We start from the raw sequence: 27543 nt of genomic DNA on the forward strand, positions 1-27543 counted from the left end.
TGGGGGAAGGGCGGCTGTGGATGGTGGCTGAAGTTCTCCCACTAGTCCACATGGTCCTCTACCTCATGATCTGCTCCTCCACTGGTCTCTGTGGTGCCCCCTTCACATTTCTTGAGTTTGTGATGAGCTCTGGTGTGAGTGGAGAATCCCCTCACCTGGCTTTTCCTGTGGCTCCAGTTGAGCCTTATAGCTGTGGCCACACAGACCTGGTGCCACCACTGCTGGAGCTGCTTCTGCCTGCTTCTGTGTACTGTAGATGCTCTGGATCTCTGCTGCAGCTGATAATTTCTTATACACCTCACTTTTTAGTAGATGAGTGTATTTTGCTGGGTTTTTTTTTTTCTTTTTTTTCCCCTAAGCCACTTTGGCATGGTTCCTACACTGCCTTTTTAACCAGATGTCCCTGAAATCCAAATTTCTGTAGCAGGTTTATTAATCCAGCCCATTGGGTGTTCACAATTAACCACTCTTGTGGCTTCCTCCCAACTGCTGAGTCAAGATGTGACACCCAGCTCTCTGCTCTGTCACGATGACACGTCTCCTTGACACTGTAATCTTGAAATAAACTCTTTGCTTCCATAAGCTGTTTCTAGTCAGGTGTGTGGTCCCACGATTGAGAGGATAACTGTGACAATATTACATATGTGTGTGTACCTATCCATATGTTCTATGTACTTACCTTCATCCCCCCCCCCACACCCCACGCCTCAGGCCTGAGGCTGGATCCTGAAAGTAACTTATACTTTGCAATGCTGGAGCCACAAGAATAGATCCTGCTATCTGTGACAAAGGGTGGGGCCTTTCAGACTTTGATTGCTGCCAAAGTAAATAACAAATAGACTGTAGTGACCAGAAGGCCACTGCAATAGGACTGAATGCCACTGTAAGCTATGACATATTCAAGACAGCAAAAACTCTAATATGGAGCAAACCTTGGCCCAGCTCTTGCTGCACAGCCCTGAGTATATTATCAACCCATCATTCCAGGTAATAGGAGTATAGCACCTCAGTACATACCCATCCCCAAGAGGGGTTTTCTTCTGGTGCACATTTCTTTCTGACTTTTTTTTTTTTTTTTTTTTTTTGTTCATTTTTTTAATTTATTTATCTGAGAGTGACAGACACAGAGAGAAAGACAGATAGAGGGAGAGAGAGAGAATGGGCGCGCCAGGGCTTCCAGCCTCTGCAAACGAACTCCAGACGCGTGCGCCCCTTGTGCATCTGGCTAACGTGGGACCTGGGGAACCGAGCCTCGAACCGGGGTCCTTAGGCTTCACAGGCAAGCGCTTAACCGCTAAGCCATCTCTCCAGCCCTCTTTCTGACTTTTAAAGAAGCCTGAACAGTTGGTTGTGGAAATCCTTCTTACTATCTCCCAGCTGCCCCATGCTCTAGTGCCCACACCCCTCATTCTTCTGTGCCTGTTCAGCTACCCTCTGGCATGGATGCGGTCCTACCCCATGGTCAGACTGAACACATGCCTTGACCCCATCTCTCACCCTGAGGGGCTGGCCTTGGTCCAGCCTAGGTGTTTTCCCTGCCTGTCACTTGTCCTTTTCTCCTCAGAAGAGAGGAGGTAACAGCAGTAAGGAGCACTGTGACAACCACCCCACGTGTTAACAAAGGTTACCAAAGCTGCTTGAGTCTCATTACCTGCCTCACATGTCAGGCTTCGGAATTCAGAAGAACCACACAGACTGTCCAACCACCATCCTGAATGACTCACCCGAAGTGCCAGAACTGCTCCATGAACTGGACCCAGTCCAGCTGCCCCTCCACACATTTATCCTGAGCTTCTTGGGGATTTCCCAACTACTGTGACAGGTTCTTTCTAATGCACAAAGGTCAGCTCTCTTTCACTCTTCCCAAAATTTACTAGTTCAATTGATGAGCATTGTTTTTTAATAAGATTCTGCTTGCTATTTCTCCCTCCATCTTCTAGCATCCACATCTGCACTCCATACACACTGCTTCATAAAACAGCAAATATAGAGTAAGTAACCTAGGTACAGACAAGACACCGGGTACTACAGATAAGCAGAAACTACCCAATATCAGGATTGGAAAGAGGTGACAAAAGGGGGTGTCCCCATGCAGATCACTAGCTGGGACACGTGGCATCTACACAGGGAATCTCTTTTAGGTCTTACCACCACAATGCATTTCTTCTCCTTCGCAGAAATGGCAGGTTGAATCCCACCCAGTGGTCCATCCTTTACTAATCCTGGAAGTGGGTCTTGACCTGAAACTGCTGAAACAGGCCAATGGGGCAGCAGGAGACACGGGCGGCTGGGTGGAGCTCTTCAGCAGCCCTGGGGGCCCAGGGTGCAGGGGCCTCTCAGATGGTTCAGAGAGCAAGGGAGAGGAACTTGGGTTTGCGAACACTGCGGCTTGTCTGCTTCCTGTTTCGGCAAGACTGCTGTGAGAAAAGAAGAGTAACAAGAGCAGAAATGGTAAGGAGGCCCAGTCCTCAGCTTTAGAGCTCCGACCAGCCAACGCTGTGCTCCACCTGAGACCAGGCCCTGATCCACCAAGGGCCAGAGTGCTTTGATGAGCCACTTGAGCTGGACCTGAGACACAAAGGTAACTGTGGAGGGGTTACTTTGGGGTCCAGTTTGGACTGTGACTTCAGGTGAGGCAGAAGGTGCTCCACCATACAAGCTTCCTGGGTGAAGAGAGACATGGGAGCTGGTGGTGGAATTTCAGAGCACTGGGGTTTGGTTAGCCAAGGAAGCATCTGGGGTTGAATTCCTGGGACCCTAGGGATCCACAAGGATACAGCTCCCATCTCTCCTCTGCTCCATTCACTGGATTAGGAGTGAGTCATATTACTTTGGGGTTCAGGCGACTTGGAGGATGGATTAAATGACCTTTCACAGTTCCCTTCAAAGCAGGGACACTATCATCAGGCCCTGTCCCTCAGCTCGCACAGAGATCTGTAGATTAGGAGGGCCAGACTCACTAGGGAAGCTAGCCACTGTCTCTGTCTCTGCTACACACAGCCAGGAAGTAGGAGCAGAGACTTGGAATGGCAGCCACAAGCCACTGTCAGATGAAGGGCAGCACTGTGGTGGAAGGGCAGCTTCTCCCAGCCAGGTCTTCCTGAGCTTCATGAGCCCTCTGATGTGCTCCGGGGCACGTCAGAGACGCCAGCAAGCCTGGGCAGTGGCCTTATGACCTTTCTCTGATCCTATAAAGACCAGTTCCTTTTTCTTCTACAGCATGTCCCTGTATTCCACAATGCAAGCTGTTTTGGGGGGGGCGGTGTTTGTTTGTTTCAGTTTTTTCAAGATAGGGTCTCACTCTAGCTCAGGCTGACCTGAAATTCACTCTGTGGTCCCAGGCTAGCCTCAAACGCAGAGATCTCCTACCTCTGCCTCCTGAGTGCTGACATTAAAGGCATGTGCCACCATGCCTACCTCAGGCAAGTTTTTAGGCAAGTGGGTATGGTCTAGAGACCCCCGAGGCTGGGTGTGGTTCCCTGCAACAGCTTCACACACCAAATCCCACCAGGAGCGGGGCTATGAGCCTGGGCCAGTCCCCTCTCCAAGGGACCATTCCTAATGCAACTGTCTTCTTGGGTAACGTCCTGATCACTGGTCCTCAAGTTTCAGAGAGCAGAGCAGCCAGGTTTCAGAAACCTGGAGAAAAGGTCGGTAGAAAGTTTGTAGAGACCTGGTCATGGGCCCATACTCTGCTCATAGCCCTGTCTTCTTCACTCTTAGAAGGTAGAAGTGTTGGGCTGGAGAGATGGTTTAGCAGTTAAGCATTTGCCTGTGAAGCCTAAGGACCCCGGTTCAAGGCTCCATTTCCCAGGACCACATTAGCGCACACATCTGGAGTTCGTTTGCAGTGGCTGGAAGCCCTGGCATGCGCGCGCTCGCTCGCTCTCTCTCTCTCTCTCTCTCTCTCTCTCTCTCTCTCTCTCTCTATCTGCCTCTTTCTCTGCCTGTCACTCTCAAATAAATAAAATAAAAATTTAAAAATATATTTAAAAGAAGGTAGAAGTGTTATCAATATGGGGGTCCTGCCTCCTACAGAGTCTACATACAACTGGGGCTAAACAGGTAGGGGCCTCACACCCCACTTGTTAATGTGAGACACCAACTCTTTCCCCACCCAGTCTTTGTCTTTCTGCCTATCTGGTTGGGATGGAAATTGTCTCTAGAACATGGAGAGGGTCTGTGTCCTTGGACTTCAAGCCCAGAGGTCAGACTAGTATGTGTGATTGGAAGGCAGAACACCAACCCCACTGGAATCAGAGATGGCGTCAGGGCAGTAACAGGAAGAAGTTGGCACTCTTGGTTCGAGGGCGCTGGTTTGCTCAGGGCTTTTGTCATCTAGTACCCAGTCTTTAGTATCCAACACATCCAATACCAGCAAGGAAGTTTCCTATTTATCATTATAAAAAGTCATTATTGGGCTGGAGAGATGGCTTGGTGGTTAAGGCGTTTGCCTGCAAAGCCAAAGGATCCCAGTTCAACTCTCCAGGACCCATGTAACCCAGATGCACAAGGGGGGCGCATGCATCTGGAGTTTGTTAGCAGTGGCTGGAGGCCCTGGCATTAAATAAATAAAATATATTTAAAAAATAAAACTTTAAAAAAAAAAAGTCATTATTTGGGGGGAGGGGGGAATTAACATGGGATTTTTTTATAATCATGGAAAATGCTAATAAAAATTAAAAACAAAAACAAGTCATTATTTGGGGGCTAGAGATATGGCTTGGTGGTTAAAAGTGCTTCCCATGGAAGCATGAGGACCTTAGAGGGTCTGAGACCTGATTTCCACTCTCAAAATCACATGATCAGTGGGGCATAGCCATGTGTTTCTGTCACCCCAGTCCTGGTGGGAGCCAACACTGGAGAATCTCTGGGGCTCCCACAAAAAAATGGCAAGCTCTGGAATGAGTGATTTAATTTACTCTGTCACAAGGAAATGGACAGATCAGCAATGATGGAGGTACATCCAACATTTTCCTCTGGCTCTGCATGCATACATACGAGGCATGTGTATCTGCACACACATATGCATATACCACACACCATGCACACACCATACCACACATACTACGCACATGTATTAAAAACCCAAGCTGAGCCAGGCATGGTGATACATGCCTTTAATCCCAGCTCTCGAGAGGCAGAGGCAGGAGTGCCATGAGTCCAAAACCACCCTGAGACTACATAGTGAATTCCAGGTCGGCCTGGGCTAGAGTGAGATCCTACCTCAACAAAACAAAAAACAAACAGAAAACAACAACCAAAACCCAAGCTGAGGGCTGGAGAGATGGCTTAGCGGTTAAGTCATTTGTGTGCAAAGCTGGAGGACCCATGTTCAATCTGCAGATCCCATGTAAGCCAGGTGCATAAGGCGACACAAATGCACAGTCACACATGTGCAACAACTCACTCTCTCTCTCTCTCTCCCTTTCTCATAAAAAAAAAAAAAAAAAAAAAAAGGCACCAAGATGAGCCAGGCATGGTGGCACATGCCTTTAATCCTAGCACTCAGGGGCCAGAGGTAGGAGGATTGTGAGTTTGAGCCAGCCTGAGACTACAGAGTGAATTCCAGGTCAGGCTGAGCTACAGTGAGAAACTACTTCAAAAAAAAAAAAAAAAGCTGTCATATTTGTGTCATATGCTAGGTGCATGGTATATACATTCTGTCATTTAATTCTTATAAGTGTTAAGAGAGGTTTCAGCCCTATTTCACAAATGAGGATCCTGGAGTTTAAAAGTGGCTCAATAGTTTGTCCAAAATACACCCCAGCAGGCAGTGACAGCCCAGATGTCAGGCACAGTCCAGCCCCAGAAGCAGGGCTCTTCTCCATCCATGGCCAAATAGTACCATGGCTTAGAGACACTGACAGCGCAGGTTATGGAGTTCGAGACCACCCTGAAACTACATAGTGAATTCCAGGTCAGCCTGGGCTAGAACAAGACTCTACCGTGAAAAACTAACAAAGGAAGGGAAGAAAGGAAGGGAGGAAGGGAGGGAGGGAGGGAGGGAGGGAGGGAGGGAGAGAGGGAGGGAGGGAGAGAGGGAGGGAGGGAGGGAGGGAAGGAGGGAGGGAGGGAGGGGAGAGAAAGAAAGTGACAGGTGTGACGTGTAGGGATTTCCTACTGAAGAAAAGCATTTGGAGACAGCACAGAGAGGACAAGGAACCTCACAATTCTTGGGACAAGCTCTGCCTGAGGCAACAGTGTGCCCCTCTAGCCCTCAAAAGTCCGGAATTTGAATGTTCGGGGCTCAGCACACAAGACCCGTCCCAAGGGGGAGACTGCCCCGCCCTCCCAACCATGGGAATGAGTGGTGTGATCAGAGCCAGAGCCTGAGCCACACACATCAAAGTCCCAGCCAAGGGGCAGAGGGGCTGCTGCCCGCTGAGTCTGTTAGCTCTGTGAACAAACCAAGGGTCAGAGCTGGCAATGCCTGCTGCTCTGTAAGGTCAAGCTACCTCCTCCTGCCTACCCAGGAACTAAGTTCTCCTGACAGTGGGATGAGCGGTGGGTCAGAGGGAAAAGGCAGCAGCTGCGAGGGGAGAACCTCCTCCTCCGCCATCCCGTCTGACTCTAGCAGCTGAGCAGCCAGGGCCTGGGCATCCAAGCCCAGCCCGAGCTCAGCCGAGGCGCCAGAGCCCAAAACCAAACACAAATCCCCGGCAGGTAGGTGGGGAGAGTGGTAACAGAAAGAAGATGGAGAAGGTTTAGGGCCATGAGAACAGAAGGTAAGGCCAAATAGAGGGGAGTCAAGGGTGGTCTGTCCCTGAAACTTGTTCCTGGGACTTTTGGTGACAGGCTTTCTTATCCACCTTGTTCCACTGGCTTTGTAGGAGCCTTACTAAATAAAACCCCATGCTGGCTGGTTTAGATGGCACACTGTGTTTGGACTACAGAAAACGGATTTGTTAACAGATTTTGCCTGACAGGGAGGCTATCCTCTGACAAGAATTAACCTGCAGTCTCTGAAGCGGGTCTGGACCAGCATGGGTCATGTGGCAGGTGACAGACTGACCAGATCAGCACTGAGAGTCCAAGTCGGGTCCTGGGAGTGGAGGAGGGAGGCAGGAACTGGAGCAGTTTCCCACCTAAGCCTTGCTAGTCTGAAGCCATAGGCTGACTGCTAAGCACCAGGAAGAGGGCAAAGGGGTTGATCCCAGGCCTGGTCACTTCCTGAAGGGTTGTGGCTGTCTCTCCGCGTGTCAGTCCACTATTACAGTAACAACTTAACCAAGGAAACAGTACAGACGACATCTTTCAATTCCATGTGGGGGATAAAAGGGGTTGGGGTGTTGAGTATTCCTCTAAAAGTCTGGAAAACAAGCAAATACAAGTTATCCAATGGCTATTAGCTCACTGTGATCAATTATTTCTCAGAGGCATGGTGTGACGTTTAGTCAAACACGGGGCCACTGGAGAGACCATTTCTCCTTACGGGGGTGGGAGCTAGAGGAAAAGCAGAAATTTCCACTGACGGCATCCAACACACATGGATGGGGTACTGTGCTATGTCTGCCTCTGATCCAGGGAGATGGTCGTTCTTCTGTCCATCTCCTGACTCCTCCCTCTTGGCATCCAGCAGATCCCCGCAGCTATTCAAGGAACTGGAAGCCAAGTGCAACAGGTGCTCTCGCGGTCACGATGATCAGCGCAGCGCCCAGGCCCTCCCCTGGCTTGGCCCGGTGGGCTGAAAGCTATGAGGCCAAGTGTGAGCGCCGGCAGGAGGTCCGAGAAAGCCGGCGCTGCCGCCCCAACAAGACCACCTGCCGCCAGCTGGGGAGGGCACCAAGAGCAGAGCACCGAGAGCAGCTCCAGAGAGCCCGACAAACGCAGTTCTGCAGGAGGAGGAACTTGGAGGTGGACAAGGAGATCCGGGCCCCACATCTGCAGGCCAGAGAGCTAAGGTCCTCCAAGGGGCCAAGCAGAGGAACAGAGCAGGCACCTGCCCTCATCGAGTCCTCGTTTGGTGCCAACAGGATCACCTACTCCAGACAGCAGGTGGGTCATGCCCAGGGAAGCAGTACCAGGGGTGGGGAGCCCAGGGGTGTGTGGGCCCAGGGCCACTGACAAGTGACTTCAGTCAAGTCCCTTCTTCCCTTGACACGGACATGTCTCTGTGACTGCCACTCGATCTTTCCAAGATTCTGCTGCTTAGCTTGCTTAGCTCTTTTTTAGTTATTCCTCTCCTAGAAGGGAATAACTGTGAACAATTAAGTTAAGCAAGGATCAGTTGAAGCTTTGGTAATGTACTTTTTTTTTTTTTTTTTTGAGGTAGGGTCTCACTCTAGCCTAGGCTGACCTGGAATTCATTATGTAGTTTCAGGGTGGCCTCGAACTCTTGGCAATCCTCCTACCTCTGCCTCCCAAGTGCTGGGATTACAGGTGTGCGCCACCACGCCCAGTTTACACGTGTTTTTAAGATAGGGTCATGCTCGGTAGCCCACGCTGGTCTTGCACTCCTGCCCTCCTGACTCCACTGGCTGAGTGCTGGGGTCGTAAGTGTGCACCACCAGGCCCGTCTGCCGGCCGCGTAGGTTCTCCTTTTTTTTTTTTTTTTTCCTGTTGATGATGAGGATCAAAACCAAAGCCTTACTCATGCTAGGCAAGTGCTCTACTACTGAGCCACTTTTAAACTCTAAACACATCTCCTGCCATCAGCATTCATCCAGCCATCGTCCATCAAATACCGAATGCTTATCTACCAGGAATACTTGTCAGCCTACCTGATGTCCCATATGCCACCACACACAGAGAGAGGGAGAAATAGATACACATACATGCATGTGTGCACATAGCACACACACAAATGCACATGCATATTCATGCACATCTCTGCTCCCACGAGGAGGGAAAGCTTCAAGCTCTCTCTTCCTCTCTCTTCCTCTCACATCATTTCAGTGCTACTCACTTTCCTCCGATCCAGGAGACTCCCCTGGCTGTTGAGAACACCTCTGCTTTCTGTATGCCTGTTAAGATTGTGTGCCCATTAGTGTGACCCATGCAGGGTCAGTGTTGGCCAGCAGCAGACCCTCTGTGGTCCTACTGTGTGTGAGAATGGCAATGGGAGACATGGGTCCATGTGATGCTGGACACTATGTCCTGGCCACAGGTTTCTCAACAGTGACACTGCTAAACACAACAGAAGGTGCTGTGCAGAGAAACTGTCCTAGAGTCTAAGTGCAACAGAGAACCACCTTTCTACTTTCTAAGGCAAGAAGGTTTCTAAATGATGGCCTTTGTGGGAGAAAAAAGGAGAGAGAACATGGTCAGAAAATACAAGTAAAGAATTTCAGCTGTTTGCCAATGATTTAAGGTTCTATGGACATCACATGTATTTACCACAGACATTTCTTGGCTTCTAGTTACCAACACACACTTTTTGAGTTTGTGAGAAGAAAACGGAAAAAGGGCAGACTAAAAGGTGACCACTACCCCACGCCTCCCACTCTGTCTTCTAGCCACACAAACCCTCAATGGTTTCTAGCGCTTGAAGGCAGCGTCTCCAGATGTGCGCTGCACAGACAGGGGATCTGAGGCCTAGGAAGGGCCTGAACCCTCTCACTCATTCCCCACTCAGACTGCTTAGTCCTCCACATCACCACGCTGGCTGTGTAAGTGGCTGAGACCAAACAAGGGGTCCAGGAGAGGGGCCAGAGACCACCCCTCGCCACCCTTCACCTGGCCTGGGAAGGAGCCATGTCCGCCATCCAGGGTGGGACGAGAAAGCCCGGGGGTAGCCCTGTGGCTTTGAAGACCTCAGTGATGGCTGTGGTTTTCCGGGCCTATTTGAGGTGCTATGATGAACCACCGTACGTGAGGTGGCTTACACAAGAGAAATGCATTGTTCACAGTTCTGGAGCCAAGGCCGAGGCTGCCACAGATCTGCTGTCTGGTGAGGGCACGCCTGCTGTGTGCACACAGCCATCTCCCTGTACCCTCCCACAAGAGGAGGCAGGCCGAGTGGCACACCCTCCCAAATCTCTTCTTAAAAAGACACTAACCCCATTCATCAGGGTGCCATCGCTAATGCCAACATATAGTTAGAATTTCAACCTACAAGTTTCGGTCCACAGACATGACGGCCATTTTGTTTTGTCTTTGTCTTTCCAGTGCTGTGGATCAAACCCAAGGCCTTGTACCTGTAGCTCTCCCACTGAGCTACATGCCCAGCCCCCGCTCCTCTTGCTGCCATCAGCTGGAAACCATTCTCAGAGGCCTGGAGGAGTGTTTTCTCAGCAACCCTCATTTGCTTTCCAGGTAACAGGGACCAACTCTGAGGTTTGTTCCACCCTGCATCTTTCCACAAGCATCCAGAGGGACCTGCCTGACTGCCATGACTCCTCACAGATGGGAAGCCTTCCACCACGAGACGACCCCATCCAGGAGCTCCAGAAATACCACCAGGGTGCGTGCCTAGCCCCTCGCTCACTCAGCAAGGCCTGCGGGAACCCAGCAGTGGAAAGTCCCTGTCCCTCCTCGTTTCCCTCCCTCCCTCAGTGAGTCTGACTCACACTCACCTCTCAGGTACTCAGACAAGGACAGAGAAGCTATGGCCGACAAGCAAGAATGATGCCAGCCAGCAAACTGAGTGAGTTCCCAAGTGCTCCTGAGCCCTACCCCATCTCCACATCTCAGCCAGTACTCCCTTCTGGGTGGCTGATGCTTCCACCCAGAATGGAGAGAGAGAACGGGGACCCCTGGCCTCCCCACCCTCCTGGCTCTTCAAGAGGGTCCTACAAGCCACCTGCCCACTGCCTGCTCATGATCTTGGTTCTTTAGCCCACTGTCATGTTTCCCTTCTCTTCCCAGCTGTGGAGTTACAGTCCTGGATAAGGTAAGGAAAGCTGCACTCAGAAGGGTCTGGGTCAGATGGCTGGGTTGGAGGGACTCCTGCTTCCTGGATGGCTAGAGGTTGTTGAGCATCGATGTGGGGCCTGGGGGTACCCTGTGAGACCCAGGGCAAAAGAGAGAGAGAGAGTGGCCAGGCTCTGATTCTGTGTCCTGGGACTTCAGGGCACCAGTTCTCAACTCCGTGTCTCTCTCTGTAGGAAATCATCCAGCTTTCTGAGTACCTCAAGGTAAGTGGCCTGGCTACCCCTGTACTCAGCTTCTCCATCCACCCAGCCCTCCTCCCCCAGGCTAATCTTACCCTCCTGCATTTTGTTCTTCCTCCCAGGAGGCCCTGCACAGAGAGCTGGTCCTAAAACAGAAAATGGTGATTCTCCAGGACCTGCTGTCCACCCTGGTCCGGGCCTCTGACAGCTCTTGGAAGGTAAGGGGGTTGGATCGTTGAGCCAAGTCCACAGGCTTCTCTTAGCCATCTCACTTCCTCTGCACGCCAAGTGTCACTGCTTGAAGAGGGAGCTGGAAAGAGGCAGGAGAGGGCTGCTATGTATCCAGCAAGACCCCAAACCAGCAGCCAGAAGACTGTTTCATTTAACTTTTTACTGACAACTTCCATAAACATAAACAATATACTATGATCATATAATACCCTCCCACCACCGTCCCTTTTCCCTTCCAAAATTTCCTCTCTACTGAATCCTTCTTTCCAACGAGTCTCTTCTATTTTGGTGTCATTTTCCCTCCTATGATGCAGGTCTTGTGGAGGTCATGAGTGTCAAGGCCACTTTGTGTCTGGAAGGCAGCACTGTAAGCACTCCTCCCCTTCCTTTGGCTCTTACATTCCTTATGCCCTCCTCTACAATGGTGGCTGAGCCTTAGAGGGTGTGATAGGGTTGTCTCATTTAGTGCTAAACTTAGTGCTAAGAAGCCTGTTTGGTGTTGTTGTTGTTGTTGTTTGTTGTTGTTTTGTGGAAAGAAAAGAAGGGAGGTGCCAATCTAGTTTATGATATCTCAGTGTTGGTGGCTTTCGAATGGAATTCATGCCAAGACTCACCCAAGACAGCCTGCACCACTACCCAGCCCACACGTGTGTCCAAGCAGCAGCTTCCAGATGATCGGGTCTGATCATCTCAGTTTGCTCAGAGGGGCCAAGTGACTTGTCCACAGTCACACAGCTACTCAGTAACAGAATGGAACAAAAGTCAGCTCTCTGATTTCAGTGTTTATCTACAGTGTCCACAGCTGGTGTTCTCATGAGAAGGAGCACAGAGCTAGCTCTGGAGGAGCTCATGGTCCAGCCAGAAAGAGACATACTAGAAACTCTATGAGACAAGGCTACAAGCAGGATCTATACTCTCTACCTGAGGTAGAGAAGGAAAAGGGCCAGGTGGGAGCTTGCCAGTGCAGAAGCAAAGTAGAAACGGCGCCAAGGCCCAGGAATCAAAATATGTGCAGTTGGGGTGTGACAAGGCATCAGTTGTAGCAGTGTGACAGAAAGGAGAGACCACATCAGAATATGCCAAAGAAAGGAGCTCGGCCAGGCCTTTAGAACTGGGAGAGTTGAGCCTTTTCTGTTAAACAGTGTATTTCTTTCTTTCTCTCTCTCTCTCTCTCTCTCTCTTTTTTTTTTTTTTTTAACAGAATTTCGTTGTTGTTTTTGTGTGGTGTGTGTGTGTGTACATGAGAGTGCAGACACGCACGTCTTACAGCGTACTTGTGGAGGTTACAGGACAACTTCTCCGGTCATTCCTCACCATTTCCACCTCACTCAAGGCAGGGTTTCCCCCCCCATACCACCACTCACTTTCCTCCACCACATCGTGCAGCATTGTGACGTGGGATCCAGGGCTCAAACTCAAGTCCCCAGACTGGAGCAGTGGTACTCTAGCCACTGAGCCACCTCCCAAGCCCCTGAACCAGGTATTTCAAACTTAAATAGCGTATGGACTTTTCTTTTAAGGAAAATCTCACACACGCACAGTTTGTGTGCATCAAGTACGTTACAGCAGACTTTTGGGACCAGAGGACTGGTGAATGCATGCCACCCCCAGTGTAAGGAACTGGGACAGGAGGAAGCAGGAAGGTAATGAAGGTGCCCGTTACTGGGGTTGAAAGTCCTACACAAGACAGGGTCTTCCCATCCCTGGAAGGACCTGAACAGAAAGGGGACCATCAGAAAAGTGTTCCAGGGGCTCTGGTTCCATGAAGACCCTGACCTGAGGGTGGGGCACAGGGAATCCTGCAACAGTGCAGACTGGCCACTCTCAGAGCGTCAGTGAGAGCAGGTTTGGTGGGAATCAGACAGATACATTAACAGGTATTTCTGCTGGGTGTGGTGATGCACGCCTTTAATCCCAGAAGGCAGAGGTGGAAGGATCACCATGAGTTCAAGGCCAGCCTAAGACTACATAGTGAATTCCAGGTCAGCCTGGGCTAGAGTGAAACCCTACCTCGGAAAAAAAAAAAGAAAAAAGAAAAAACAAGCTATTTCTATCATAACCTGGGGCAGGTGGGGTGCTTTACCCCAAGCCACTGCCCAGGAGCAGAAGTGCCTCAGGCTGTGGTTTCCTCCCTCCTTCCTCCCCCACCCTGAGCTCCCAGCTTCCTGTTTTTATGAAGTCATCTCAAAGAGTCCTTGCTTCCCCCCAGCCCTTCATTTCTACATCTCAACATCTATGAAAGGTCAACCCCAGTCTGTAACATTGGGGAGATAACCAGAACTGGCACTCCCACCTCCCGCCTAGTCCTGTTTTCTTTTTACCATGTGGCCTCCATGATTTGCGCCTCCAAGTTCACAGCTCTCTAGTACAGCCCCAGGAAATAGCACCTTGTGGTCTCCACCTCCAAGCTGTTTCTGGGCCTTTGGATAACCATTGCCCAGGGGTGCTACTGAGAACCTTGAGTTGGGTCCACCCTGCAGCGGCTTGGCCAGTAGAGACAGCTCAGCATGGGCAACATAAGAACCAGGGGACCCTCAGGGTTTGAGCTTACAAAGTGGGATGAAGAGCTCAAGGTGTAAGGGCTGCTTCACACCCTGCGCCAGCAATATTGTAGCACAGAGATGAGCTGAGCCCTGGGGCTTCTGCCCCGAGATGGTGTTTCTGGAAACCCTTCAAAGGCTGGCTTAACCAGGCAGCAGCATGAGCCGAAGCCCTCAGCATGGCGCCAGGTGTGTGTGGCACCCACCTGCTCCCTTCTCCCCTGGAAAGGACTGTCCTCTGCGTTCCCAGCTCCTAGGGTGAGGTCAGCCTTAGGCCTGTGAGAAGGGCTTCTTCCCACACGCTTTCAGCGCTGAGCAGCTCAGGTCAGGAAACTGCACGCTCCATTTGCAGCAACTTGGCTGTAGCTTTCCTGCACGCCCTAGGGAGTCTGGGAAGGCAGAGCTGTGGACGAGAGATTATGTTCAAACCTTAGCCTTGGGTGGCCCTCTTCCCCACTCGAAGGGATTACCATGATGGTCTTGGATTGCAACATGAGTGGAAAAGTAATCTGGGGTTGGGCTCAAATACAGAAACAGTTGGAAGATTGAATTAAAGCCACACTACCAAACTGGGAGGAAGGAGCCTGGGGGACTTTGAGAATCTGCCTTGGACCTCGCTTCTTCCCAAGTTACAACAAGACTATCTTTAAATCTGGTGGGCTTGACTGTCTTTTGCAGAGGAAGGGTTTGGGCAAAGGAGAACGCATGGAGTAGGAAGATGGGAAGGAAGAGGTCAGGGTGGAGGCTGACAGTGAACAGGCCCAAACAGTGGAGGCCTTTGTCTTTTCGTCTGTACCAAAGCCCTGTGGTTACTGTAGCTGCCCAAATCCCTAACTGCAGTTCGTTCCCACAGAAGAGTTGGGGAAAAACATTAATAGCAGGAGGCACTTTAAAAAAATTGTTTTTGGCAAAGGGTTCTGCTGTTGCAAGGCCCAGCTGAGTAACACAGGAAGCAGAAAGGGCAGGCACCCTAGCCCCACAGTTGGAAGAATTAGACAAACAAGATCAAAACAGGGGCAGTGAGATGCCCCTGCCTGCCTCCCCCAGGCATCTTAACACTCACGGAGGCACCCCAACACTTAAAGGGGGCAGATGTCAAAGCCTGTCAAGACCAACCTGGCATGGGGGCTGGAAAGGGGCACCGAGGCCTGAAGAAGAGTGTGGGTCTGGACTGTGCAGGCTTCCCAGGGGACCCAGGTAGAAAAGGTCAAAGGAGAATGAAAACCAGTTACTGAAAAGCCCTAGAGCCCTTTCTCTGGGAAACTTGCTCTCCCTAACGGCACCCGCAGACAGGCACACCCAGGGTAAAATGCAAAGCTGGAAGAGGGAGAAGTGGAGGGAATGCAAAGCCGCTCAGGACCGGCTGGAATGTGGCACCTCTGACTCCTTCCTCTACTCAGGGTCAAGGAATCCTCAAGGCCTGGGTTCAACCCCCAACAAGGACAAAGAAAAAGGAAAGAAGAAAGAAGGGAGGGAGGGGAAAAAAACAGATTCACCTGTCTTATGAATATGTAAATACGACTTTCTTGGAAGCCCTCTTAACCTGCCTCTGTTCCTACCCTGCTTTAATGTCTCTCCATCTTCTGCCCTTGTATTTTTATTCTGGGGTGTGTGTGTGTGGAGGGAGAGGGCAAACATGCAAGCCACAGTGTGTGTGAGATCAGAGGACAACTTTTGGGTCAGCCTCACCTTCCCACTTCACATGAGGCAGGAGTTCTGTGTGCATCCGCAGCCAGCTATTGCTCTTTTTGCTGCACTCACCATGAGCTTCCGGGAAACTCTCCTGTCTCTGAACCCCCCCCCCGCCCCTTCCCTCCCCTCCCCTCCCCACATGGTAGGATTACAGAAACCCACCATGCTTCAGGCTGTTCACATGGGTCTGGGGATGGGCTGGGGACTCCGGGTTAGAGTGCTTTATCTACTGAGCCGTCTCCCCATGCCCTTCTTGCTTTCTTAAAGAATTCCTTGAGTGCCAGGCATGGTGGCACATGCCTTTAATCCCAGCATCGGGAGACAGAGGTAGGAGTTTAAGGCCACCCAGAGAGTACATAGTGAATTCAAGGTCAGCCTGGGCTAGCGTGAGACCCTACCTCAAAAAACAAAAAAAGAATTCCTCGAGTCATGGGAATAGGAAAGGAAGTACACTGGCACAGTTGACCCTCCAAATCCATAGGTTCCTCAGCCTCAAATTTAACAGCCCCAGATCAAAAGTAATTTTAAAAATCCAGTTTGTCTCATCCCTGCGCCACACGGTACAGCAGCACGGCCGGCTGCGCTGTGCATGATCTAGAGGTGATCGCCACACAGAGGGTAAACGGTCACGTGCTAACACTACACCAGCTGCTGCAAGGAGGCTGAGCATCGGCGGGCTTGGTCGTTCTTGGGAGGGGGAAGTCCAGTTACCAATCCTCGGTACATTCCCAAGGGTGAGCACAGCTAGAGCCGCTGCCCTTACACAGCGGTAGGCCTGTGCCTTCACAGAAACGCGACTCACTGCTCTAGGGGCTGAGGCTGAGGCAGGTGTCAACAGCCGCAGCATCTCTGCAGCCCCTCCTGGGCTACAGAAGTCCATCTGTGTCTTTACGCTGCCTTCCCTTGGCTTATCCTGGTGTTCTGATCTCTTTTTTATAAAAATACTAGTCAGGCGTGGTGGCACTCGGGAGGCAGAGGAAGGAAGATTCGGTGAGTTCAAGGCCACCGTGGGACTACATGTGAATTCCAGGTCAGCATGGGCCAGAGCAAAAAAAAGTCCTCGTCATGTCATGGGAGACTGGGGCTTGCCCTAATGACCCCACTTTAACCTGCTTCATTAAAGGGGCTGAAGAGAAGGCTCAGGTGACAAAAATCTTACCATGCAAGCATGAGGACTGCAGTTTGGATCCCTAGCACCAATGTAAATGCCTGGTGGCATGGTGGTCTACCTGCAATCCCAGCTCTAGGAGGGCAAGCTGGCTGGCTAGACTGGCTGAATCAGTGAGCTCCAGGTTCAAGTGACAGCCTGTCTCAGTAAATAAAGTAGAGAGCAATGACCAAGGAAGACACGTGATATCAACTTCTGGCACACACGCATATATGTGCACATACACCCACACATGTATACCTACACGTATACGTACATGCATACACACACACAAGAAAAACCTACCTCCAAACAATCAAGTGCTGAAGTACTGAAGGTTGGCACGTCAACATCTATTTGGAGAAGGTGCGCAGTTCAACAAGGAATTGGGGAGAGAGTGCTTATTCCCGCAGGGAAGGGATGCCTTCAGCCTTGCTGGCCTGTACTCTATAGACCAAGGTCCACATGCAATCCTGAGGGGAGGTGAAGAGAGAAACATTGAGACAGAAAGGACAGCTCAGAAACGCTCCTTCCTGTTGCTTCTCGGATACCTGAGCCATTTGAGGAAAACCAAGTGAAGAGGGTCCAGGGACATCTACGCCGTCCTTGTCCTGGAGGTCAGGAGAGAGGAGAACGTCTCCACTCAGTCTTTGCCTTCTCTGCACCGGCACAGCATTCAGTTCCACACACACTGAGCACTGGCCTTGAAGGGCAGTGGCCTGGGAATGCAGAACTCTAGTTAACTAACTTGTCCTATTTGCTCCAGGGACAGCTCAATGAAGACAAGCTGAAAGGCAAACTGCGGATCTTAGAAAGCCAGCTGTACACCTGCACCCAGGTAAGCATTCTAGACTCTTCTGGTTCATTAATCTCTAAAATGAGAACAGCTGGCTCTCAGTCCTACCTTCTGGAAATGCTAGCAAGGACTGGTACACTTATTCATTCTTCATTCTCCCGGGCCATTCTCACTTTGGTCTCTAATTTGCCATGCCAATATCTCCTCTATTGCCACACATCTGCTGTTTTACACCCTGGGATAAAATTCCAGTACTAAACAGGTTGATGGCTCCAGGGAAAGCTTGGGAATACCCAAAACTGTAGAGGATCCTTAGTAAAGACCCGCCCCTCCCAGCTAACCCTCACAGGCCCCGGTCTGCAAAGACACAGGTTGGGTTTGAAAGGAAGTTTTAGAAAATGTTTTTCATCCCAGGGGCAAAGTTGTCAAGCAGAAAGCTCTGAAAGAAAATCAGAACACAACTTTTTCTTTTTTCTTTCTTTCTTCTTAATAAAGCCAGAAACAAGTCAGAAAACAGCCCAATTCTTGGCTTTTCTGTAGCATCGTGAGTCAGCTTCAGGAATCTAATTGGCCTAATCTTGGGATACAAAAAAAAAAGAAAAAGAAAGAAATCCGTTTTCACACTTAAGTGATGAACATCTAACAGGCAAGAAGAGATCAAGTAAGAAAGAGGGAGCAGGCAGCTTTCTTTGGTTTGTAGTCACAGGGAAGGTGTGAGGTCGTCTCTGCTACACAGCTAGAGACTTGCAGAACAGTTTATCTGCTCTGCAGTTTTCCTGGTCTGCAAGGTTTCCTGTTTTCAATATGAGCTGCTTTGTTAGGTTCTTATTAACTAAAATATGCTAGTCAAGCTTATAAAAGACCCGCAGGCAAACAAAAGTGCCAGGTTGTTTTTTCTTTCTTTTTTTTAGTGAGAGAGTAAAACCTCAGCCACGGCAATCGAACTCCAGACCCTTGTGCCACAGAGTGCATGTGTGGTCTTGCACTTGCAGCACCTTTGTGCATCTGGCTTACGTGGGATCTGGAAAGCGATCGAACATGGGTCCTTAGGCTTTGCAGGCAAGCACCTTAACTGCTAAGCCATCTATCCAGCTCTGTTTATGTTTCTTGGGTCTTTTTTATTTCGAGGTAGGGTTTCACTCTAGCACAGGCTGACCTGGAATTCACTATGTAGTCTCAGGCTGGCCTTGAACTCAGGGTGATCCTCCTACCTCTGCCTCCCAAGTACTGGGATTAGAGGGGTGTACCACCACACCAGCTTTTTTGTTTTTCAAGGTAGGGTCTTATTCTAGCCCAGGCTGACCTGGCTGTATGTGGGTGCTGGGGAATCAAACCTGGGGTCTTAGGCTTTGCAGTCAAGTACCTTAACTGATGAACCATCTCTCCTATACTAACCTGTAATTCACTGTGTAATTCATTATGTAGTCTCAGGCTGGCCTCGAACTCACAGTGATCCTCCTGCCTCAGCCTCACAAGTGCTGGGATTAAAGGCATGCACCACCACACCTAGCAAATGGTTTTTGGTTTTTTTTCCCTTTTTTTAAAAATGCAAGAGAACAAGAGAGAGAATTGTGCTAGGGCCTCCAGCCACTGCAATCGAACTCCAGGGTCACGTGCCCTCTTGTGCACATGTGCAACATTGTGTGTTTGCATCACTTTGTATATCTGGCTTATGTGGGACCTGGAGAGTTAAACATGAGTCCTTAGGCTTCACAGGCAAGCACCTCAACTGCTAAGCCAACTCTCCAGCCCTGTTTTTTTTTTTTTTTCTTTCAATATTATTTGAGAGTGAGACAGTCAGAAAGAGGTTGGCAAAGAAAGTGAGCATGGGTGTGCCAGGGCCTCTTGCCACTGCATATGAACTCCAGATGCCTGCACCACTTGGTGTACCTGGCTTTACATAGGTACTGAGGAATCAAACCCAGGCCATCAGGCTTTGTAAGTAATGCCTTTAACCACTGAGCAATCTCCCCAGCCCTTTGTTTTGTTTTGCTTTGTTTTGTTTTTTAGGTACAGTCTCACTGTAGCCCAGGCTGACCTGGAATTCACTATGTAGACTCAGGGTGGCCTTGAACTCATGGCGATCCTTTTACCTCTGCCTCCCAAGTGCTGGGATTAGAGGCATGTGCCACCATGCCCAGCTTGTATTTTATTTGTGATACAGGGTCAGGGTCTCACTATGTACCCTGGGCTAACCTCCAACTTGTGATCCCCATATCTCAACCTCTCAAGCACTGGAGTCACAGGCATGTACATTATGCCCAGCTAGTCTATTCTTTTTTTTTTTAATCAGAAATGCAGCTGGTTAGTGTCCAGCACTGTTAAGTCCAGTAATTGGGGCATCTGCCATGCCTGACCTCTACCAGTCACTCTTAGGGTTAGTTGTTTGTGAAAATTCCAAAAACACAGAACCCACTTACAGAGATGTAAGTTTTCAGACAATCCCAAAGCTAAATGGAAACTATTCATATTGATTCCTAGCTCTTGTCTGGACTTACCCAGATGAGTAATCTATAAATGGCAATAAGAGTTGCCTGCCTGCCTCCCCAAACCACACGGCAAGAAGATGAAAGGCAAGGGCCAACAAGACGCACATGGGTTTTCAAATCTCATTTATTCGTTTCTGTGTCCTTTTCTTGATCTGGAAGCTAGAAGGAACCTAAAATAAAAATATGTTTATTTAAAAACTAAGGGATATCTGGGGACATAGTGGCACATGCCTTTAATCTCAGCACTTGGGAGGCATGGGTAGGAGGATCGCTATGAATTTGAGGCTACCCTGAGACTATGGAGTCCTGGGCTACAGTGAGACCCTACCTCAAAAAGCTAAGAAAAAAGAACTGAAAGGTAGCTGCATCTTGAGCAGGAGCAGAGGCTAACCAGGTGAGAAGGTGGGGGAGGAGGCGCTGCGCAGAAGCTATCCTGGCAATCAAAAAGCACAGCACTTGGGCTGGAGGGAGGGTCTGCGAGCAGTTCGCTGGGGCAGGGGCAGCACGAAAGGAAAGGGTGGGTTGTAAATCATGTCAAAGAGTTTGGACCTCATCTTCAGGACAGGAGTGGCCTGCACAAGCCCCTCAGATTTGCATTTCAGAAGGAGCCCTCTGAGAGGCTTCTGAAAGGAGGCAAGGCTTAGCCCAGTTAACAGCATTGTTCCTGCAGTACAGATAGAGGAGACAGGGTGCCTGTGGACACACCACTCTGCACAGGCCCAGTGTCTGATCTGGGAAGCTGAGCAGGGTCGGCCTGGTTAGCATTTAGCTGAGTGAGGAGACAGATGCGAGTGATTCAGGAAGCTGACCAAGGCTCAGGAACCAACTGAATGCTGAGACAGGGAAAGGAAAAGATGACTCCCTAGTAAAAGACTGGGAGAAGAGGGGTGATAATCCTAATCATTGACCTGGGAAGACCAGGAGAAAGGGGTAGATTGATAAAAACTGAGTTCTCTTTGAATGTGGTAGAAGGCCTGAGGTCCCATGCCCAGCAAAACATGCCAGTCTCCTCTCTCACTGCCTGAGGGAGGGACTCTCCCTGCTCAGGGCTGGCCAGGAAGAAAAGGCTCACCAAATTATTCACTGGCTTCTCTGCCCTGGGGGAAAGAACTAAATTCCTTTCATGTCTATATCCCAGCTGACTGGTAGGCAGAAGTCCATCATATTTGTTGAATTGCATTAAATATATAGAAATGCTCCCCTTGGGGAGTGAAGAAGGCACTACTAGAGATGGAAGAGCAGAAGAACAGCTACGAGCAGAAGGCCAAGGAGTCGCTGCAGAAAGTGCTGGGGGAGAAAATGAGCGCTGAGCAGCAGCTGCACAGCACGCAGGTAGGGCCAGGACCGGGGCCATGGGAAGGAGCCAGCTGCACAACTCCCCGAGCTGTGAATGAGCGAGTGCAGTGTGCTGTGCTGCCTTCCCTAAGCTCCCACTGGAAGCTTCTCCCCATCACCCTTAGCGCTCCCTGGCTCTGGCAGAGCAGAAGTGTGAAGCATGGAAGAGCCAGTATGAGGCTCTGAAGGAGGACTGGAAAACCTTAGAGACCCAGTACAGAGAGCTGGAGAGCCAACTCCACGTGCTCCAGTCCAAACTGCAGGTACCAGCAGATACGGGAAGAGGAAGGCTGGGGCCGTGTGCTTCGGGATTGGGGCCCTGACAGCTGGGTTAGTGTGCATGAAGCTTTCAGGCACACCTCATACCAGACTCGCTGTTTTGCATTTAGCAACGAGGCCTGCACTGCTCACACAAATTAACTAAGCACCCATTGGAATGGCAATACCCAAATGCAAAGATCTGGGCTAGGATACATTCAGATCATCCATCAGCCCACTAATGACCTTTGCCTGTCCACTATCCAAAACCCATCCCAGCACAGCGCCCAGTGCACAACTGCCAGCTATTTCACACGGAACAAACCCTACTAGTTACAGGTACTGACACATCCTGCCCATGTGGTTCTGTTTGTTTGTTTGTTTGGCTGGGTTTTTATGTTTGTTTTGCTTTTGTTTTTGTTTTTTGAGGTAGGGTCTCACTCTAGCCCAGGCTGACCTGGAATTCACTATGTAGTCTCAGGGTGGCCTCAAACTCATGGTGATCCTCCTACCTCTGCCTCCTGAGTGCTGGCATTAAGAGGTGTGTGCCACCACGCCCGGCTAAGTGAAGCATTTTAAAAGAGTAAGCCCAGAAAGAACAAAATCACATGATCTCTCCCCCTCCAAAAAGAGCAAACTCACAGGTGTGAGACTCCCTCTGGACATCCCTCAGATGTCCAAAGCACTGTACGAAGTGTGAGGACTAGAGAACAAAGAAATGGGAAAAAAGATCTTTTTCCACTTCCTAACTCTCCTTTCTCTAAAATCCTACAGTTTACTATACTTTTTCTTCCATGGGACCTGCTCCCTACCTCCACCAGCACTGACCTGCTTCTGCCGGGCCCTCCTCCTTGCAGGGAGCCGACAGCAGAGACTCACAGATGAGACAGGCCCTAAGGCTCCTGCAAAATGAGCACCAAGAGCTTCAGGCCAAGATAGGATGCCTGCAAGGGGACAGACGCCAGAGCAGCCTCTATACCCAGGATCTACAAGGTACCCACTCCTGGGAGGCCTGGGGAGCGCAGGCACGCTGGCTGGGCGGAGAAGGGCTTCCTCATTTTTGCTGTCTTACTCATCCAAGATCTTGTTGTGTGAGCTCTCCTCCAGCCCATCCCTTTGAGCCAAACCAGTGGCTCCCAAATTAGTCACAAGTCAAGGACACATTCCTAATTTGAAAGGGAAAGGTCAGTGCAAACACAGGCAGAAAGAAGGCCTACCACTCCCCGCCTGCAGCATCTGAAAGGCCAAAGGCCATGTGTAACCACAACCCTGAACTCATCTGGCCTGCCATGCACAACTCACTGCTGATGGCGCATGAGGCGGGTCTCCTGCCTCGGAGCAGATGGAGCAGCCCCAGTCCGAAGGGAGGCCACACGCAAGGCATCACTCGCTTCTCATTTCTATCTTGTGCTGCTGAGCTCGTGAGCTGGGCTCTGCTAGTTGGGTTTCACTATTTCTTTTGCAGATCAACTGAAGAGGTCAGAGGAGGAGAGACTTGCCCTGGTGGGCAGAGTACAGCAGTTTCAGCGTGAGTTTCCCTTTCTGCGTTTCAAAATAGCACAGGTAGCACAGGTGGCTTTCTGGTGTTTTTGAGTGTCCTGCCCCACAAAGTCATTCAGAGGACTTGGAGCCCAGACTGTTGTGTGTGTGAGATTATTTGCAGAAGGAGGGAGGGAGAGAAAGACAGAAAAGAATGGGCACACCAGGTTCTCCAGCCACTGCAAACGAACTCCAGATACATGTGCCACCTTGTACATCTGGCTTACATAGGTACTGGGGAATTGAACCTGGGTCCTTAGGCTTCGCAGGCAAGTGCCTTAACTGCTAAGCCACCCCTTCTTTAAAAAAAAAATTATTTGAGAAAAAGAGAACAAGGCAGAGAGAATGAGTGCACCATGGCCTCTAGCCACTGCAAATGAACTCCAAATGCATGTGCCATACTGTGCATCTGACTTTATGTGGGTTCTGGGGAGTCAAACCCAGTCCTTAGGCTATGAAGGCAAGCACTGAACCATCTTTCCAGCCCCAAGTTCCTCCTTAAAATCTAGGCATGATGGTATACCCCTTGAATCCCTACACTGGGAGACTGAGATAGGAACACAGTGAATTAAGAGAGTGAGATTCAGATCAGCCTGGGCTAGAGTGAGACCCTGCCTTGAAAACAAACAACAACAACAAAAGAATGCCAGTTATCTGGATCTGGGTCCACCTTAATGACCTTATTTTTACTTGCCTACCTCTAAAAGCCCCTCTGTCTCCATGGAAGATCACAGTCTGAGGTATCAGGGTTTAGAACTTCAACACAAAACTCTTGAGGAACAAAATTAAATCAATAACAGATGGGAATTCATCATTGAAACCAAGGTATCTGGGCAGTGTATCTGCTAGCATGGATGAGTTCCTTGTGTCTCCTAACAGGTCTGCTGCAGAATCAGTCCGTACAGCTTCAAAAGCAGGAGGAACTCCTCAAAGGTCAGCAAATTTACTACCACAAATTCTAAGCCACTACTCTTTCTTTGCCTGCCTTGAAGCTGGGGAATGGACCACATGACTACCTGGAGTCCCACCCTGTTCTGGGAGTCTCTTAAGTCAGGGATGTGGGGGCTGAGTGAGGAGTAATCTGCCTGAGGGTACTTTACTCAGCCTTCTGTTCTGAGGACATACAAACTGTGAAAAGGATCTTTATTTTCTCTGAAAACATGTCTATGTTGAACATTTCAATAAATTGGCTTTAAACTCAGGGTTTCATGTCAGTTTTTACACACCTGACTTCTACCAATCACACCCAACTTCCCAGCTCCAGAACATAAAGCATGCACAGGTCATCTCATCCTAGCCCGACCCAGTTCGCTGCCCAAGCCTTCCTGAAAATTCATCAGATCCATGAAGCGGCAATAGCTCCTCAGTGAGTCACAACACAAGCCTCTTGTTTTCTCCTCACAATCACCGTAAAATAAAAAAAGGTAGACACCATCATGCCCCCATTATGTAGATAAGAAAATAAAGGTCTCTGGCCATACAAATTAAGGAGAGCTAAAACAACAGTCTGGAAAACAACTTCTCATCCAGCACTGTCTTCTCCACACTCAGACTACAAGTGCTGAAAACCTATCTTTAACCACAAAACATATTATAGGGCATAACCGCCAATGTCAGGGCTTTGTGTAACAGTTACCCTCTCACTGCTGGGACCAAGTACCCAACCAAATGCAGCTCATGGCAGGACAGGGTTTATTTCCATCTTACAGTTTTGCAGGGAAGTTCCATCATAGAGGAGAAAGTATGGCAGGGACAGCTGGTATCACATCTCCACAAAAGACAAGGAGAGTGAGCTCGCTATAAACCCCCAGTGGGGATGGACTTGTAAACCTCAAGGCCCACCCCAGCAACACACCTCCTCCAGCAAGGCTCCACCTCCCAAAGGTTCCACCAGCAGAGCACTAAGTATGAGGGTCAGTCACAACACTTGAAGTTATGGGGACCTTTTATATTTAAAGCACCACACTTTGAAATGAGGATGCAAGGTAAACAATTGTGCAGAAGCATGCAGCAAATTTACTTGACAAAGTAGAACTTATGTGACTGAGACCAAAGAATTTCAATTAATACATATTCACTGAAGGTATTAAGAATGGGAGTTCAAAGAAAACTCAGATCTTACTATCAAAAAGTTCAAATTCCCCAGCACTTGGGAGGCAGAGGTAGGAGGATTGCTGTGAGTTCGAGGACACCCTGAGACTCCACAGTGAATTCCAGGTCAGCCTGAGCTAGTGAGACCCTACCTCAAAAAACAACAACAACAAAGTTCAAATTCCACTTATCTGTCCAGGCAGTAGGTTACCAGTGGCCATTAGTGGACCCAAATGCAAGCCTGTCCTGCCCCTTCTTCTGTCCCATTCCTACTTTTCATTCAGTGGCAATGTCCTCCCCACAAATGTGGGCCTCCTTATCACTGAGAATTTGGCTGCTTTTTTAGATCAGGCTTTGCTTGTGTGGAATCCAAAACTCTCTCACAATGAAGCGGAGCCTGGGGGTACAGGGAAGGACAAAGACCAGGAGCTCAGAGACCAGCTGCAAAAGAAGACTTCACAGCTGCAGAGCAAGGAAAAGGAGGTGAGGGGTTCACCTAGGCAGAGGAGGTCATGCAGACTGGGAGGGTCACTAGCGTAGGGAGAGCTGCTGGGAGGCAGCCACAGAGCAGGGGCTTCAAGGGTTAAACTGCACCTGGATGCTCAGGAGCATTTATCTGCTTCTGTAAAGAGCCTTTCCTTCAGGTTAGCTTGTCCATCTCTTCCATCCCATCAACTCCTATTCCAGATTGTCTTAGTTACCTTTTAGACCGTGAACCCAAGCACAGATATAGTTGATAAATGCATTAACCTCTCAAATTTTGTCATGTACTGAGTATCATAAAGTTTCACACAGTCTTTTAAGCAGCAAATACTTTCTTAGGTACATACTCCCAAACATATATACCCCTGGAAGTGTTCAAAAGCAACTGAGAAGACTTGTCCTCAAAGTGCTTCCAGGCCTTTCGTGCTCACTTACAAAGCACGTGCACATACACTGTCACCTAGAAGCAGTCACAGAATAACGTAATACATGTGATGTGGCCAATCATTTGACTCAACATGTGCCCGGTAAACTAGACGAGAGGTAGGAAGACAAGCTGAAATCCTCGAAAAAGGCTGACTCAGGACAAGCGAGGACTGTCCCACTCAGGGCGGTTAAAGTTGGTGCAGACTTTACTGACGTTCCCCCAGCACAAGGAACTGCATTCAGAGTTAAGACAACTTTGGTGATAAAGACCTTTCCTGCCTGCACAAGCTATAGCACCATGGAGAAGAGATGAGCCACAGCCAGCAGCCACCTCCCAGAGTAAGGGGATACACCCCCTTCTACAGCCCCGGATGGGGTGCGATGGTTCTAAATAGTCTTGGTGTAAAATTCATCACCCACACCAACATCTGTCACCCTTGGTTTACACTAGGCTGACCATACAGCAATGATGAAAGAAAACTGTTCCATGCACCAAGCCCAATTTTCATGGAGTTCTTAGGCTTGCAACGTACTCTGCATAACCATCCCTAATCTGAAATCCAAAATGTTCTGGATACAGAACGTAGTGAGCACTGACATGATGTTGATTTCAGATATGGGAGAATATGGGATTTAATATTCTTTAAATTGGTCAGCTCAATCAGTAAAGTCTATACAAATATTACAAAATATGGAAAACCTCCAAAATTTGCCACACCCCTGGTCCCAAGCACTATAGATACTTAACCTTACCTCAGGTATGAAAGGACATTCTTTTCTTTGGAGGTAGGGTCTCTCTAGCTTAGGCTGCCCTGGATCTCACTGTAGATGAAAGGCCACTCTTCGGCGTATGTGAACAGAATGACAAGGATAGAAGGGAGAGAGCAAAGGTATGGAGGCACATGCAGGGTAGTACATTGCTGAACTCCTACCAGCATTTGAAGGCCTGTCTCCTACTGGATTTGGGTCCATAGACCAGAAGGCACAGTGAAGTAGTTTTATCCCACGGGAGGTGACAGAAAATGGGAGACAGTGAAGCAAAATGGCTTCTCTGCCACTGAAACAGGCTTTCCACTGGAATACGGACTGTTTGACCCGCGTTTCCTCCATTCACTCCTAGTTACTTTCTCCTGTCTTCATCTCCTCCACAGTGGCAGTGTGGCCAATGGATCCTGGCACTGGTACTGGTGATGGCTACAGCCCTGGCAATGCTCTTGGCCAACAAAGACAACCTGATGGTCTGAAGAACACTGGACAACTGCCTGGGGCAAAATTCAGAAGCAAGTGGCTCCATGAAAAACAGGTTTGGGTCTTTACTGTATGGATTTTCCCTACAACTGAATTAAAATTCCTGATTTTATGTTTTGTTTGTATAGTTTATTTATTTGACAGAGAAAGAGGCAAAGAAAATGAGTGCACCAGGGCCTCCAGTCACTGAAAACGAACTCCAAACACATGCGAC

At 49.5% G+C, this 27543-nt stretch overlaps 1 protein-coding gene and 1 long non-coding RNA gene across 5 annotated transcripts; one reads left to right on the forward strand and one right to left on the reverse strand.

The window, feature by feature from the left end:
* Window positions 1-1966: 1966 nt before the first annotated feature.
* Window positions 1967-17342, reverse strand: LOC123456019. The gene is made up of 4 exons (XR_006634280.1): window positions 17216-17342; window positions 16971-17137; window positions 11150-11364; window positions 1967-2417 (listed from the first exon to the last, which is right to left on the reverse strand). It is a non-coding gene; the product is annotated as an uncharacterized LOC123456019 (long non-coding RNA).
* Window positions 2357-27523, forward strand: Traf3ip3 (TRAF3 interacting protein 3). Of its 4 annotated transcripts, XR_006634278.1 has the most exons (16): window positions 2375-2581; window positions 7580-7998; window positions 10258-10405; window positions 10525-10588; window positions 10810-10834; window positions 11049-11078; window positions 11177-11272; window positions 17431-17502; window positions 21141-21281; window positions 21410-21547; window positions 22400-22535; window positions 23008-23070; window positions 23961-24014; window positions 25519-25655; window positions 27233-27384; window positions 27474-27523. XR_006634278.1 is itself a non-coding variant. In XM_045138348.1 (15 exons), the coding sequence occupies exons 2-15, from the start codon at window positions 7642-7644 to the stop codon at window positions 27323-27325; spliced, it is 1554 nt and encodes a 517-aa protein (XP_044994283.1). In that variant the 5' UTR covers window positions 2357-2451; window positions 7583-7641; the 3' UTR covers window positions 27326-27441. The 4 variants fall into 4 exon arrangements, 3 of the variants coding, with proteins under 3 accessions (XP_044994283.1, XP_044994264.1, XP_044994273.1); XM_045138348.1 differs by lacking the exon at window positions 27474-27523 and having other exon boundaries at window positions 2357-2451; window positions 7583-7998; window positions 27233-27441; XM_045138329.1 differs by lacking the exon at window positions 27474-27523 and having other exon boundaries at window positions 27233-27441.
* Window positions 27524-27543: the final 20 nt, after the last annotated feature.

This window comes from Jaculus jaculus, chromosome 1 (assembly GCF_020740685.1).
Source record: "Jaculus jaculus isolate mJacJac1 chromosome 1, mJacJac1.mat.Y.cur, whole genome shotgun sequence".
NCBI lineage: Eukaryota > Metazoa > Chordata > Mammalia > Rodentia > Dipodidae > Jaculus > Jaculus jaculus.